The 15,202-nt window shown below is 49.1% G+C and overlaps 8 protein-coding genes across 8 annotated transcripts; 6 read left to right on the top strand and 2 right to left on the bottom strand.

The window, feature by feature from the left end:
- Nucleotides 1-245: 245 nt before the first annotated feature.
- On the top strand, nucleotides 246-2,282 carry CC77DRAFT_961336 (hypothetical protein). The gene is made up of 2 exons (XM_018535620.1): nucleotides 246-833; nucleotides 884-2,282. The coding sequence occupies exons 1-2, from the start codon at nucleotides 275-277 to the stop codon at nucleotides 2,098-2,100; spliced, it is 1,776 nt and encodes a 591-aa protein (XP_018387268.1). The 5' UTR covers nucleotides 246-274; the 3' UTR covers nucleotides 2,101-2,282.
- A 534-nt stretch (nucleotides 2,283-2,816) lies between these two features.
- On the bottom strand, nucleotides 2,817-4,588 carry CC77DRAFT_933884 (hypothetical protein; the record flags this gene model as incomplete). Its single annotated transcript, XM_018534346.1, has 3 exons — nucleotides 2,817-3,159; nucleotides 3,223-3,604; nucleotides 3,664-4,588. Coding segments are annotated over 3 exons (1,650 nt in total), but the record flags the coding sequence as incomplete, so codon positions are not given.
- Nucleotides 4,589-6,462: 1,874 nt separating this feature from the next.
- On the top strand, nucleotides 6,463-7,122 carry CC77DRAFT_1088866 (hypothetical protein; the record flags this gene model as incomplete). Its single annotated transcript, XM_018529473.1, has 2 exons — nucleotides 6,463-6,595; nucleotides 6,645-7,122. The coding sequence occupies exons 1-2, from the start codon at nucleotides 6,492-6,494 to the stop codon at nucleotides 7,120-7,122; spliced, it is 582 nt and encodes a 193-aa protein (XP_018387266.1). The 5' UTR covers nucleotides 6,463-6,491.
- A 247-nt stretch (nucleotides 7,123-7,369) lies between these two features.
- Nucleotides 7,370-8,511, top strand: CC77DRAFT_1019717 (hypothetical protein). Its single transcript, XM_018524889.1, has 3 exons — nucleotides 7,370-7,560; nucleotides 7,623-7,759; nucleotides 7,814-8,511. The coding sequence occupies exons 1-3, from the start codon at nucleotides 7,480-7,482 to the stop codon at nucleotides 8,238-8,240; spliced, it is 645 nt and encodes a 214-aa protein (XP_018387265.1). The 5' UTR covers nucleotides 7,370-7,479; the 3' UTR covers nucleotides 8,241-8,511.
- Nucleotides 8,512-9,449: 938 nt separating this feature from the next.
- CC77DRAFT_1094133 (hypothetical protein) lies at nucleotides 9,450-10,222 on the top strand. Its single transcript, XM_018529719.1, has 2 exons — nucleotides 9,450-9,641; nucleotides 9,698-10,222. The coding sequence occupies exons 1-2, from the start codon at nucleotides 9,562-9,564 to the stop codon at nucleotides 10,182-10,184; spliced, it is 567 nt and encodes a 188-aa protein (XP_018387264.1). The 5' UTR covers nucleotides 9,450-9,561; the 3' UTR covers nucleotides 10,185-10,222.
- A 144-nt stretch (nucleotides 10,223-10,366) lies between these two features.
- CC77DRAFT_1094132 (hypothetical protein) lies at nucleotides 10,367-11,403 on the top strand. Its single transcript, XM_018529718.1, has 2 exons — nucleotides 10,367-10,559; nucleotides 10,612-11,403. Exons 1-2 carry the CDS (start codon nucleotides 10,423-10,425, stop codon nucleotides 11,102-11,104), a joined length of 630 nt encoding a protein of 209 aa, XP_018387263.1. The 5' UTR covers nucleotides 10,367-10,422; the 3' UTR covers nucleotides 11,105-11,403.
- A 722-nt stretch (nucleotides 11,404-12,125) lies between these two features.
- Nucleotides 12,126-12,778, top strand: CC77DRAFT_1060618 (hypothetical protein; the record flags this gene model as incomplete). Its single annotated transcript, XM_018528350.1, has 3 exons — nucleotides 12,126-12,265; nucleotides 12,317-12,573; nucleotides 12,612-12,778. The coding sequence occupies 3 exons, from the start codon at nucleotides 12,126-12,128 to the stop codon at nucleotides 12,776-12,778; spliced, it is 564 nt and encodes a 187-aa protein (XP_018387262.1).
- Nucleotides 12,779-13,082: 304 nt separating this feature from the next.
- On the bottom strand, nucleotides 13,083-14,683 carry CC77DRAFT_961331 (hypothetical protein). The gene is made up of 3 exons (XM_018535619.1): nucleotides 14,483-14,683; nucleotides 13,953-14,432; nucleotides 13,083-13,891 (listed from the first exon to the last, which is right to left on the bottom strand). The coding sequence occupies exons 1-3, from the start codon at nucleotides 14,591-14,593 to the stop codon at nucleotides 13,373-13,375; spliced, it is 1,110 nt and encodes a 369-aa protein (XP_018387261.1). The 5' UTR covers nucleotides 14,594-14,683; the 3' UTR covers nucleotides 13,083-13,372.
- Between the last annotated feature and the right edge of the window lie 519 nt (nucleotides 14,684-15,202).

Here is a 15,202-nt window from a genome sequence, read left to right as displayed (position 1 = left end):
AAGAGTAACAAATCGTCTATAAAAAACATCCTCGGAATAACCTTGCCTCAGGCCGAAACCCCTACGCATGTCGCGTCAAAGAGCTCTTGCGCGATTCTGTCTAGCGCGTAGAGAGCTCCAGCAGCTTTGACAGGGATGTGGGCAGCGCTAACTACATCGGCCATGATCGACCAAGGTTCCAGGCCGCTAGACGTCATGCCCAAACATGTCGGTCGCAACCTGGAATCCCCTCTTCTCAACCACAGCTCAGCTCAAGTGATAGCACGTTGTCATCATGGCGCTGATACAGACCTCGCTCATCTGGGTCGCCTACGCCGTGGCCGTGGCAATCCTCTTCCTCATCGCGTCCACGTTCGTCTACGTCTACCAGAAGCCGCGCGACCGCGCCGCTGCCGTCACCATCGTCTGCATCTTCACCACCCTCGCCCTGCTCGCGACAGTTCTGCTCATTCCCGTCGATGTCGCCCTTGTCTCATCTACGTCCAAATCCAGTCTAGGCCGCAAAAAGGATTGGGCGACGCCTGAAAAGGTCGACAGCATCGTCTACACGCTGCGCATCGTTTACTACACGCTCTACTCGCTCGACGCGATTCTCTGTCTTCTGGTCATCCCGTTTACCTACTTCTGGTACGAGGAGTACGATGAGGATGCCGCCGAGCATGGCGAGCAGACGGCTGGCCAGCGCATTGGAGGAGCGCTGAAATGGACTCTTGGCTTCCTCATCTTCGTCGTCGCCATCTTCCTCGTTGGCTTCTTCGTTCCCTTTGCGAAGCAAGCCAAAGATGACAAGCGTCTCGATCTCGACTACTTCAAGCACCTGCTATCCGAGAACCGTAAGCGACAATTCTTTCATGCCACCTCTCGTATACACTAACTTGTCTAGATGGCGAACGCGCCTTATCCTTCGGCCTCGGCTTCCTCATAACCGTCGGCACCATTCTCTTCGTCCTCTACACCGGCGCCGGCATGGCTCTCCTCCCCGTCGCCATGATCAAATCCGCGCCCTCCGTCTCAGCCCCTACCCTCGCTGCCAACACCGCATCCCAGCTAGAGAGCAACCGCGAGCGCCAACGCCAACTCGAGGGCCGCAACGAAGGCAGCGAAAACGGCCTCGACAGCCGTGACCGCCGCGAACTAGAAGCTCTTGTCCGCGAAGAGCGTACCCTCATCCGACGCGAGCGTCTTGCCGCTGAATCCTCTGGCCAAGACCGCCATTGGATCGTCAAAGCGTGGATAAAGACGGAAGCCTTTTTCCGCCCTCTCAAGCTCGTTGGTGGACTCATCCTAATGGTCTTTGCCCTTGTAATCTTTGCCTCGATGCTCATCACCGGTATCGACAAGGCGAAAAACTCCATTTGCGGCGCCCACTGCGGCTACATCCTCGGCCACATCAACATCTTCCAGCCGCTAAACTACATCCTCGTCAAGTCCGCCAAGGTGTTCCCCATTGACTACATTCTATTCCTTCTGCTCGTCCTCTTCTTCTTCTCCGCCTCTGTCGTCGGAATCGCGACTGCCGGTATCCGCTTCCTGTGGATTACCATCTTCAAGATCCGCAAGGGACACACTTCGCCCCAGGCACTCCTCATGGCTACCGTCTTGCTGACACTCATTACTCTTGCCATCAACTACTCCGTCGCCATGGTAGTTGCTCCTCAATATGCTACCTGGGGCCCGCAGACGTACTGCGACATGAAGACCAACAGCCTCGATGAACAACCCGATTGCACAGAGCACAAGGACCTCATCAAGTCGTGCAGCGAACTCGCCACCAATCCCGCTGCGCAGCAAGTCTGCACCCCTTCTGTTCTATCTACTTTTATCAACCGCGTCACCATCAACTTCCCCTTCTTCGGCGTCGTCCTCTTCTGGGCTCAGTTCGCCTTCTTGGGTGTTTACCTGGTCGTCTTCTTGACTACGCTGTTTAAAGCTCCTAGTCTGGATCAGGAACAGATTGATCGTGATTTGGAGGAGGAGGAGGAAGAGGGTCTCTTGGCTAGCACGGGACGGAGGTTCGGTGCTGCGTGGAGTGATGTTACCGGTCGTGCTAGGAAGCCGGCGGGCTATGGCGCGACTGAGAGGGATGAGAGAATTCAGTAAAAGAGTGAGGATGGAAGTGTGTGGAGAGTGGGGCTGTGAGGTTGGTTGGAGGGTGGATTAGGTCGTCTGGTAAATATGTTTGTCGATTTTATTTCTTGTTTTGGTTTCTGTTTTGGTGGATCCTGTGTTTTTCTTTCTTTTTTTCTGGTTCCTCAATTTGTATGATACCTGGTTATAGCTGCTAAGCACGTTTGCGAAAACATGATCAAGTACGTTTGCGTTCACATGCTAGAGATGTGTTGAGTGACAAATGTGCGGGGCTGCCCTCCCAGAATGAAGTGTGTGCGTTTATCATCTCGTCGAAATAATGGCTGCTGTCTAATGCATGTGATGGGGTTATCTAAGTATTTAATGTCCTGTGTGGTTTGGTGATCCGCTTCTATGCAGTTTATGTGGATACAGCCTTGAGATCTGTGCAATGTGTTCTCTATAGAACGGTGTATGAAAGTGAATGCTGATGTGAAGGAGCATCTATGATGACCAGATCCCTCTTCTCTTTACCCTCGATAATATCTCTGTTCTTTTAGCTAGTACGACCTACTTTTCCATTGCACTCGCTTACTCCTGAGAACTCACCCTAGATCATCCCCTAACAATTTCCCCAAGTATCTACTTCATCTAAAGCTAGTAGAGTAACGCTGCACTATTTTCAGACGCCGAATGAAGTAACCGATAACGAACGTACAAAGCTCCCACTCATGCTTTTTCTCCAACTGTTATACACCCCCATCTGCGTGCTGCAAGTAGCCCATCTCATACGGCCTGTAGTGATCTACTTCATTTCTCTCCCTTTGCCGCACACTTGCAATCCTACTCACTACACCTCTTGCTGCGTTATTTCTTCCATAGTATCGATCTTCATGTTGCTCGGCTGGCATCGTGGTGAAATGGGTACGAATGCTCATTCCTCGTCTCGGAGGCTGCGCCGCTAGTGGCTGAGTGGTGGACTGGTTCATCACTTCTTCATTGTCCAGAGTGAGAACCACGTCGAGAGCCTTTTCATCTTCGATAACCTTGGGGTGGCGGACGGCAAAGTATTGAGTGTATTTGAGAATAGACCTATTGGAATACTCAATATTCGTTTATCCGCTTGCATACCAGCCAGGGGACATTTTAACTTACCAGTAACAACTCAAAATATTGACGAAGTTCAGTACAAACTTGTACCACATGTAGTATGCAATACAGGCCCATGAGACTCTCTCCTTCTTCAAACGGAGATGTATCTCGTTGAACAAAACCGCGTTGATGAGATATACTCCGGTGGTAACGCCCGTCATGATGCCGGTAAAAGCAGGATTGATCATGAACGACATGGGTAGAACAAAAGGTGCGAGAACATATAGCAACGTCTCAAAGACTTCCTGGAAGACGAAGATCTTTGTGCCAATCTCCCAGAATCCGAGCTTCCAAGAGAACAGGATGTATGCCATGTTGTAGAAGATTCCGTTTACAAAGAAGAAGTTCCAGCGGAAGAAACGCTGCTTCCAGATTGTCATTTCGCCTGGTAAAAGCGTTAGCCACAATAAAGCAAAGGGAGGAAAGGGAATTTGGTGAGCTCACCGAAACCACCTCGCGACCCGCCACTAGAGAAGAAAATAGCCGAAGGCGTTTCCGTCTCCACGAATACACTAGTACACATGGTAATTCTGGAGCCGAGCTTCCGCGCAGCATGTCCAAAGAACCAATCCTCCGACACGGAAAATCCGGGATGCTCGTTGAACGTGTCTATAAGGAACTTCCTGTCCCACAAGGCAATGGCGCCATGCGCAAACGTGCAAGAACCCATTTTCCCAGCCATAGCTCGCTGAAGACCGGATAATTTATACTCGAGATCCTGGGCCTGCTGGCAAAATGTCCCCTTGGACGATCCGGGTCCTACGGACTTGATTGTGTATCCGAGGCATTTGACTTTTCCTTTGATGCGATCCGAAACGATGGGGAAATTTGGAGGTAGGCCACAATCGTCATCGATCAACAGTACATACTTGAACCTCTCAGCCGCGTAGCAGCCCACAAACTGTGCCACAATCTTCGAGCCAACAGGGGACCAGACATGGTTAACACCGTACGGTGCAACAACGTCAGCAGTGTTGTCCAAAGGTTCGGGCGAATTGCCATTTGCGATGACAAAGATGTTTTGAGGCGGGAAGACTTTGAGCGCCATCTTGACTGTATTCTCGATGATACCGGCACTCTTGTAACAAGGGATGATCAAGGCTGTCTGAGTGACCCGCGGATCATCCAGCGGCAGTGCTTTCTCTGGATATTTCTCAAACAGGATGAGCAGTGGCAGGAACGCGTAAATGGTCGCGATACCGATGAAGATGACGTAGCCGTACTTCAACACGAGCATCTTTGATAGCAGCTGGTACATGTACCATGTCGTACCTTTCCACAGCGGTATGCCGACGAAGACAAAGTAGACGACGGCAGTGAGGACGAGATAGAATACAAGTTGAAAGATGACCTGGACGAATGTGTTCCGTTACCATTGTGCGTTGTGTATTCTGGCATAGCCTTGCTTGTCGCGGAGGGCTTCGCGGCGAAGTCTCCATGTTGAGCTTCTTCGGACGGCTCCAGAGGCGGCGTTTGCTATGCTATTGAACGCTGCTTCAGCAACTTCGATTGGAGTTTGTAGTATTGAATTTCTTTTCCTCGGCTGTCTTCTATCGTTTTGCAATAGAACCGTGTCGTCGTGCGACTCGTGTGTATTGTAGGGACTGTGTGAGCGGGTGGGTATTCCGATGCTGAGAGGTTGTTGTCCGTCGTTCGAAAGTTCAGCCCTACTGTTTGTGGCTGAGGGCTCGTCGTAAATGGTATGTAAACCTGTCCGAGTGAAAGTCGTAGGCTGACCCACGTGTATCTCACGTCTATCCGTGTCGTGACTATGGTCCATTGCGTTCTGACGACAGACCGTCTCAGGGTCACCTTCCTGTGCTTGACTATGCCGAAGAATGGGTTCTTGACCAAACCTGGAGTGCTGTGCGATATTCAATCCTCCACTGCTGGGTTCTATATCTGTAGGGCTGTACACAGTTGGAGACGTGACGATATTGAGGGGCTGCTGGCGAGCTTCGGGTCCGTGACGGTCGCTCCATTGGTAAGCGAATAGAGGAGAAGGGATTTGGACGCATGGCTTTCGGGGTATAATGTTCTGGTTTTCCATCGTGAGTGACGATTGAGTGTGGGAATACTGAAGGACGATTACTGCATCCTTCTTCTATACAGCTTGTAGCACGGTGTGGAAGCTACCTAGGTACAGCTCTTTCAAAGATCATTCTACATCTCCTGATCCCATTATCGAGGAGCTGAATGATATGAATCCAGCCCTAAGACAACATTATGGTTGAGTTGCAGACATGGGTTAGACGTATTACTCAGCCCGCTTCCAGGTTCGGTTAGAATATTGGCATATTCCAAAGTGCTGCGGTTGGCATGCAGCAGGAGTAATACCATTGTGTCTGTGCGCGCGATGACTGTTCTACCGAACCTTGGAATTGTTACGATAGCTTGGGTAAAAGCTCACCGCTGGTAGCCAGCGATTTAAAGAGTCCTACGGTGTAGTGGGAGGACGTGATTGTTCCTCGATGAGCGGCTTATGCCAAGCTCGTTAGCTGACGTTCACACCGGTTATTCAGCCACCCCACTAAACCCCACGCGACGACTCTGTAAGATGATGTCTGTGCGCGATTGACGAGCTAGTACAGTTTGTGATGGGCTGGAAATCGGTTTGTGAATGGTCGGCGATATCCCGGTCACGTGCGCAGCCATTTGATCTGCGCAGTCTGTTCTCTATCGCACGGTATATAAAAGCAGAAATCAGAGGTGGAAGAGCATTGTTTGAGGAAAAACATACACAAACCTGGTGTCCCGAGAAACCTTTTAGCGTGAACATGCGTGTAGATTTTGTCTCTTGTGCTTCATTTTGTTATTCTTTTCCTATACCTGGACCCCGCAGTGCTCTCCGCTTTGGGCTTTCAGACAAGTCGAACATAATCTTTCCATCCAACACCAAAAAAGGATTCCGACTCACTTGATAGAGAAACGACGTTATTATCCTAAGAAGATTAATCTTTATTGAGAAGCTCTAGAGCCTGACTATGTGCACCAGGCCCGCATGTGTTCACAGGTGAAGCTCTGGGGGTGGGTGGATTGACGTTCATGTACATTCAGTGAGCATTGAGACGTAGCAACTGCATGGAAATCTGATTGTTCACTGGTGACTTGAGTTGACCTTTCTGACTTGTTACCTACCTTGGTCAGCCTAACAAGGAAGGCGCGTCTCGATTCTCACTGTTGTTGTCTTGGCGTCGCTCGAAAAATCTCTTACATTCGTCTACGTTCACCTCGCTGTTCCACTCTTTCTGTCACTCACGCACTCCTCCATCATGAGCAACAGTGTCTCCGAGGACACCGCGCCGCCAGGACCTGGCTCGTCTAAGATGCCAGAACTCGGCGATCAAGCTCAGTCACCCGCAGCACTTCACCAGATGTAAGACTTTCAGCTTGTAGTCGATGTATCTGCAGCTAATGACAAACAGCACCCGCCAGAACGCCACAAGTTCCCCATTGCTTCGTCTTCCTGCTGAGGTCAGGAACATGGTCTTCAACTACGTATCCCAGGACGAAATTTATGTCATCGATCCCGGTCCTTTGACGAGGAAGCGCCTGAGCTCTCGCCGCAAACTAGGCCTCTTTCTCGTCTCTCGCCAGTTGTATCACGAAACAGCATTACTGCCGTACAAGCTCGGAGTCTTCCAGCTAGGCGATCATCCCTGGGACCATTGTATATTATCTCGTTTGAAAGCATTTCTCCGGGGACGGTCAAAGGCCCAGATTGAAGTTATGGCTCGAGTAGAATGCTACGATAGCCGTTACATGGATACGGAGGTTGTGGGAACTGGGGTGTACTGGGCCGCAGAATTACATCTCACACAGCCGTCATGGCCTTCCGGTCGACAGATAGCGAGTTTGGTAGTGATAGGACTGCTAGCTGTACTTGGTCTTGTAATAGGCTGAAGCCCAATTAGTTTATTCCTCGATGGTATCTCGGTCACGTGCGCAGGGCGCACTGCCCACAGAATCCGGGTGGGGTGTAACGGGCCGAACGCCCTTCAGACAGCTCCTCGATGGATTCTTGGTCCACTCGCAGAATCCGGGTACTACCCCGAGCACCCGGATTCTATCGGCCCGATTGTTACTCGGGCAACTAGCATTATATATAGATAGCTACGCAGCTTAGGAGCTTAGTTCTCTATCGAATACAATAACAGTATACCTGTGCAGTAGCTCCCTGAGCGTAGCCCCTTACAGGTCTTTATATCTGAGATCAGAAGAACTATAGCGCGCTTCTGAATGCTAAAAAAATTCAAATACATGGTCATAGGTTCCAACACTCACGTTCACCTTGAGCTACTGGCAGCAAAGGCCATAATCTTGGCAAAGTCTCTCTTACTCGTTCGCTCTTCCCCCACCCTACCCTTCTGTTCCATCACCTACTCACTTACTTTTCTTCCAAGATCGCCCGCGCTTCCGAAGCTACTGCCTCTCCACCAATTAGTCACACGTCTTTCAGATGGAAGATGTTTCACCAGGCCAGTCGCAAAGCTGCAACTAGCAAGCAGCGTCTGCCGGACCCCGCTCAGCGCGAAAAAATGTGAATTTTCTGTTATCTGGCTCAACTGCTCCATTTCTAACAGGCCTTCTTTAGCACCAAGCGCAACGCCATCGAGTCTCTACTCCTGCGTCTTCCCTCAGAAATTAGGAAAGGTATCTACGCTTACGGGCTCGGCAATACACGCTACCGCTTTCGGCCCAACATCCGGCCCGGACGTTTCCCCGTCGTCGTCAAACCTGATCAGACCGAGTATCGATATCCAAACCTGCCGCTCGTTTGTGGTCAGCTCTACCATGAAACGAGATTGCTTCCTTACAAGCTCGGGACATTCAGTTTCGACCAGTGGCATGGTTACTCACGCGACGATCCTCTCTTTTCTTTCGACATAAGAAAATTCTTGTTAAAGAGATCAAAATCGGAGGTCAAAGCGCTTCAAACATTGACCTTTAAGGATTTGAAAACAACTGGAAATAGAATGCATTGGGCCAAACAACTGGGTTTTAAGCAGTTTCTCTCTTAGGTAAACACCAAAGGATAGTTTGATATCGGTGGCTAGCAGATCTTTGCAGCGAGAGTCGTTGTGATGTTAGATCTCTCCAGACATCATCCCAGAGGACGACTGGAAGTGGAAGACGAGGCCATCAGGCGACTGGAGTATTTGGCATACAACGGGCGTCACGTTCACCTTGGCAAACAACAACCAACACGCTTCTCTTGTGTATATAACTAAACCAACATCCTCTTCTACTGCTCCGCTTGACACGATTATTGTTCTATCTCTTCCTGCCTGGTCTCTTTGGTCGCGTCAAGTGCCCTCTGTCAAAGGTACCTCATCTTGGAAACATCCATCGCTTCAGGACTTAGTGATGAAAGCCGCTGAAGAAAAGCTACAAAGTGAGAAAATTCGGCTCGGCAAGATGTGCGAATCTTGAATATGTTATCAAACGAGAAATTAACAATATCCTAGTACCGATCTCAACGCCTTGCAATCACCTCTCCTTCGTCTTCCTCCAGAACTCAGAAATATCGTATACTTCTACGTATATTGTGAACAATCCTTCTTCCTTGACAAGCTTGAATAGATCTTCAATCGTCGAGTTGAGATGAATAAAAATCTTGATCGGGATCTCGGTTTGCCTCTTGCGTCTCGTCAGTTGAAACAAGAAACCGCTTTGCTTCCATACAAACTAGCGACGTTCTACTTCGACATCTTTTCTGTATACAGGTCTAATAGAGATGGCCAGCATATAGAGCAGGCAATCTATCAACAGCAACGTGAGGCGCTACGAAGCTTTCTGGAAAAGAGATCAGAGGAGCAGATCAAAGTATTGAGTAGATTGGGTTTTCATTTTTACGACAAGGTGAAGAGGAGTTATGAGTGGAAGGTAGGAAGTGCAGCGTATTGGGCAAAGGAATGAGGATGCGATGTGCCCTCTCCTAGCCGTATGCTGAGGACTCAATTCATGTTCCTAGGCGCTAGATGTATTTTCGCGCCAAGACCATCCTCTGTAGCTGTATGCTTTACAAGACTAGTCTTGGGTTCATGAACACTGCTGTATTATGATATCCGTATCCTAATTGCTTCACTTGCATACCGCATTGGGGTCGAAGATGAAGGTGAAGGCAGGGATTTGCTATGACGTGTTGTTGACGCCATAAGTCTCTTTGAGTGGTCTCATTCACCTTGGCCACCTCTTCAGAAAGGAAAGAACGTCTGTGGATATCCGACCTTGGCAGGGTCCCTTCAGGCACTTCAATCTTCTCTCCGACTAGATTTTTCCAACAACACGCTTTCCACTACCGTCGCTCTTCCTTGAATCCTTGAGACCACTTCGCCATCGATGTCTTCCTCGTCTATGGGCAACGCGGCTGATCAGCATCTGGAGCAGTCTCGAAGTGAGATTGCTGCGCGCGACAAGATGTAAGACTCCCCAGTTCCTTCCGTGCTCTCGCTTAGCGACAACTGACTTATGATAGCTCCGAGCTCAACGCTGCGAACTCCCCACTCCTTCGTCTCCCGCCTGAGATTAGGAACATGATCTACGACAACGTCTTCCGCGATCAAGTCCTCGAACTTACACGCACAGGGTTTACTCTCGTGGAAGGGGAGTACGACATCATCAAGAGAACAGCGCACGTCAAACGATACTTAAGCCTACTTCGTGCCTCTCGCCAATTGTATCGAGAAACCGCCCTGTTGCCATATCAGCTCACCACTTTCAAGTTTGGCTATTTTCGTTATCCTTGGGGCAAACCACTTGACGTTCTGGAAATTTTCTTGTTGGACAGATCGTGGTCGCAGGTCTCAAGCCTGCAAAGCATGGAGTATCTTGTTAAGTTTGACGGGTTCAATAAAATGCTTGAACACGAGTATCAGTATGAGAAGAGTGGAACCGGCCTGTACTGGTTCGCTTATTTGAATCTGGAACACTCCGAGTTGGCTGTTTACAACACAGTTGAATGAAATCGTTGGCTCCAGAACCGCGATTGCCTACCTTCTGGTCTTGATGAATGGATTCTGCAGGGGTGGTCGAAAGCGGGGTTCGGGGCGGCTATGTACTCAGCCATGCCCTTAATGCGGTTAGCCTGCTTTAGAACTCGCAGTTTCCTCAATTACCCGTGATCTACAACGCAGCTTTTCCACCTTGCCTCTTCTGCACCTTCTTGCTACCCTCATAGGAACACCTCAGACGCGAGTCAGTATGCCCACTCGCAAGCAGGCTGCGCCACCCTCGAGTAGCAGTTCCTCAGCAGAGGAAAAGGAGACGTGTCCGATCGTGACCCCGCAATCCAGTCCTCAGAAGCTACTCCTACATGAAAGTGCTCGCCTGAACAAGAGGTGAGTCCCTTGAGTCTCAGACATTGGCGCTCTGACTTACAAAGTCTTTTAGCACCGAGATCAATGCTGTTCGGTCACCACTTTTACGTCTTCCGGCAGAGATCAAAGCCATGATATATACCTATGTTTTCGATGAGTTCGTTCTTATCAACAAGTACCCATGGTTTCTCAACTACCATGTCAGCCTAAGGCCGCGTCAATTCAGCGATTATGATCGCTATCCCTCTTCCGCCTACTGCGAACACAATTTTCTAAGCCTGCTCCATGTCTCTCGCCAGATTCACCAGGAGACGGCTTTACTCCCGTACAAGCTTGCAACATTCTATTTCGATACTTTGCCCCCGGAAGAGCTCGAGGATGATGAAGACAATATGTTCTCGGCTATAAGAGTGTTCTTGGAGAAAAGAACAAGGAAACAGGTCGAAGCTCTTGCCAAGTTGGAGATAAATATCTTCGATGATGATGTTTCGGGCATTGGAGAGTTGGAGTCAGGAACCGGTATGTACTGGGTTACAGAGTTGCATTGCGAGATTTCTCCTGCCTAGCTGTTGGTCAATCGTTTTTGCCGAGCATTCCTGCCAGTGAGCAGTGAGCGTGACAGTGAAACGGGTCCCAGAAGTACGTGCTTTCGTTACTGAGGCAATCTTGGTAGAGCGGTGCTGGTGGGCAGCTTACTTGTTAGCACTCTGCTATCGCCATCTGCCAGAATACAGGATGTGCATGTATCCACAGATCCGAAACGATTGCTCCATCGTTCCACACTCAGCTGTGTTCACTTGAGATTGACCCTCATCGCCGCTCTCGCACTTTGCGTATACATTCGGACGTCAACATCCATCCCGCCTTTGAAAAACTTCATCCCGTCCATCATGGCCTCCCGGAGCCACACACCACTGTATGCTGGCAACAGGCAACTCACTGATAAGAAGAAGTGGGATGATAGAGTCCAGATAGCGAATAGGGATAAGGCTTATATTCCTACTTCCAAGGCCGCTGGCCACCGCGTTATGCATAATCAATCCCGTCGTGACCAGGTGTAAGTAATTTAGTTTCTCGTACAACAGAGTCGTGATCTGAAAGTTCCCATGTCTCCGATTTAAAACGCAAGAAATTGCACCATACTCTACCCGCCGGCCGAGATTGGAAACATGATATGGACTTGTCTTCTCGCTAAAGACTACGAAATCAGCTATGCATGCATCAGAAATAGTCGCGACAGGATTCCCTCCCTAATCTTTTTTTGATCACGGTCCTCCGAATCTGCTCTTCATTTCTCGTTAGGTCCATGTCGACACAGCACTTCTTCAATACAAACTCAACACTTTTGGCGTTGCTCGTCGAGAACGGTCTTTTGTGGAGCAGATCTTGTGGTAGCGAACGAAGCAGCACATGGAAGCGATGACCAAGTCAATAATCCGGATCTTTGGTTCACCTCCACTTTTTCCGGAAGCCTTAAAACCCCATCGGGGGCTTACCTCTGAGTCTCACAACCTTTTCTCCTTGCAAAACCACCCCGATTACGACAGTCATCATACATCCCACGGTTCCAGTCAAGAGGCGCGCAGCATGCTTCCCGCCGACGCTATTTCTGCCAGGATATCGGACGTGAAGTCTCAATCCAAAAAGCGTGACAACAAGTCAGAGCAGGGATCTACCATGCGTAGTCAAGCTCAATCTTCCCATATTCAGGAACCTCGCAACCACAAGTAAGCGCCCTAATTCCTGATCTTAGAGTGCGCGACTGACGTGCTTTGCAGCAGCAGTCTCATACCCTCTCCCCTTCTTCGCCTCCCAGCCGAGCTCAGGATCGCTATCTACGACTATGTGTTCGGAGACATCTTCTACCACTTAAATGTACACCGCGGCCCTGTCAAGACTTATTCATCGTTCAACGCATGCAACCTGGGTCTCATAGCTGCCTCTCGCCAACTCCACTCGGAAACACGATTGCTACCCTACAAATTAGGCATATTCACCTTCCATGTTGCTATCCCGGATCGCTCAGAAGACTATCGTTCATTTCGCATAAACAGTTTGTTGATTCAAGGACAGAGGAACAGAAGGTCGCTATCAGCAACAACATGCAGGTTTACACAAACGGTGTCAAATACAACCCATGGACGGTGCTTTATGGAATCGCAGTATGGACACAGGACGATTGGGAGGTGGCTACATCAGAGCAGCTGGAGGTGCAGTGGCTAGATCAAGAGCTCTGGTAGTATTGAGCAAGACCATTAGGTAGCCGGGCATCAAATACTGCCTTAGTGAATATAATGACTCAAGGTTGGCTGCCTCTTCCACCAGACGCTAGCCTGTAGGCTTTCTTCCCTAGCACTATATCAAAAGCCTGTCGGGGACGAGTTGTGGTCTGAAAGGGCAGTCGTATATGAAGGAAACTCAGCGTGGGCATATTAGGGTTGAGAGCCGGCTGTCTGAGAGTTTGTGTGGTAGTGATTTGGATCACCAGGTGGCTGAGCGGCAGATATAGCAGGCGGGGATATATCGGTTCAAGGTTGATTGTCTCTTTCATTGATGGCTAACCTGCAGAATTAATTCCTTAATACTGTAAGAAGCTATGTTCAGGGAGCTATCGCACAGTGATACTAGAGTCGTATCCAATTTGTAAGAAAGCTCTAGACTGCTAGGTCGCTAAGAGTCAATTAATAGTAGCCTAGATGAATCTTGGGCTAACGCTTAGGGCTTTGGTCTAGATGTCGTTTATATGAACACAGTCGCGAGTTACACGCTTGCGCCTTGATCGGGTAAACATTGAGGATTCGCCAACTGGACTCCAAACCATACAGATATAGTCTCTACCAGTACGACAGCTGCTCAAGATGACCATAGAAGGTAACTCGTTCGTTCTCCCAGATGCCATCTCCTTGAGCATAAGCCTCACTGATGTTGTATCCTTTGGTACCTGGAAGTGGGCCGAGTTCGCCGTTCTTGATTACCTGGTGGATGTTGAAGGATGCGTTGCGCTGAGAGAGGTTCAACTCGACATCTTGGAAATAGTTATTCCCGCTGTATTCGCTTGTCCATGGATTGAGTCCTTTTGTAGTGTTGTCCACTTCAAGGACCTCGTGAATGCCATTGGGGTGCCAGATCGTCGCCCAGGCAGGAATGCCGTAAGGCTCCTCGACTGTTGGGCCTACAACCCAGCCATGGATCAGGATACCATTGGAAAGGTAGAGCCAATATCCGTAGTGACCTCCAGCAATCCCGAACTCGCCCCACTGGCGCTCGAAATAGCCTCTGGACTGATCTGAGTCAATTTGCAGTTCTTCTCCATCCACCGTGATAGTTCCTTCAAGCTTAAGGGTTGGGTTCCCCTATAGATAGAACATGTTAGCGCGACGAACACTCCTATCTGACTTGACAGTGCATACATACCCAATACCAGGAATATCCTGGGACAAGCGTGCGATAGTCATTTAGGTTAGAGTTTCCACCATCCTTGGGTGAGATCGTTACGCCACCAGCGCCCCCAATGTACAAATTCTTGCCCGTCGGAGTCATTTGAACATCCATCTTGACACCGGCATAGTCCGCAGAAATATGCACATCAGTGAAGTTGTCACCTCCGCGTGGACTTGTGAGGTTTTGAATCTCTGACCGAAAATTGAGAAACTCGGTGCTCCCAGTTCCAGGTGCGAAGGCAGTTGCCCCCGTAGATGAAAACTTCTGCAGATCTTCCACTCTAAAGATACCAGTTGTCTCGCCGCGGAAGAAGTTCGGGGCCAGCATCGTATGAAATTTCCGTCCACAGGTGGTGGTCAACCAATAGAAATAGCAGTAGCTGTTCAAGTTCTCTGGGTTCTCTTCATCAAGCCAGACCATCGTTTTGCGAACATCGTAGCGACCCGCGTGCGTCTTCGCTGATAGTGAGTTCTTGTTCCATTTTGATATGTGGGGAAACATACACCATCATTATCAATAGTACTGATAGGGAAGCTTGGTCTGACAAATGGAGAGATTTCAGAAATGTTGGCGGCGCTTGCGAGACCAACCAGAAACAGAGAAAAGGACCGCATCGTGACTTGAATGTATTAGCTGTGCGAGATTGGCGTGGAGGAATCTTGAGGCAATGATCAGGAGGAAGATACCAAAGCACAATATATATCTGAGTGACATGATGGACCATGTTATTTAACTCACTCTAGAGCTATTAAGACTCTTCTACGACTATGTCTGTCTTAGTTGCTAGCGCTTCTTCGGGAGCAACATGACATCTTCACGTTACAATTCGTTGCATCGAAACCTTGTACCTATGACTCGCAATGTCCCCAAATACTGTGCTAGCAAAGACATCGGATTCCTATACGCGTACTCATTTCGTGGGTCTGTTGATTGCAGGTATGACGCAATCGTACCGAACTTGGGATAGTTTCGTGCATATGCACCTAATGCACGAATTGGATCAATGCAAAGAATGGTGGATCAGGACCTCTATCTCATCGCATGATGACTCAATAAGCATTTAGAACATTAGATTGCGCTTATATGTATACATAGAACAAGGCAAGTCAATGAGTTTCATGCAGGAATGTCAAAGATTTAGTTTGTATTTAGGTAATCTATCGTAGCTACATTGCTTCTGTTTGTAAACAGACCATTCTGATGAATTTAGATGCATCAATCAT

Source organism: Alternaria alternata (genome assembly GCF_001642055.1).
Source record: "Alternaria alternata strain SRC1lrK2f unplaced genomic scaffold CC77scaffold_8, whole genome shotgun sequence".
Taxonomy (NCBI): Eukaryota; Fungi; Ascomycota; class Dothideomycetes; order Pleosporales; family Pleosporaceae; genus Alternaria; species Alternaria alternata.
This window is presented reverse-complemented; position numbering and strand designations above follow the sequence as displayed.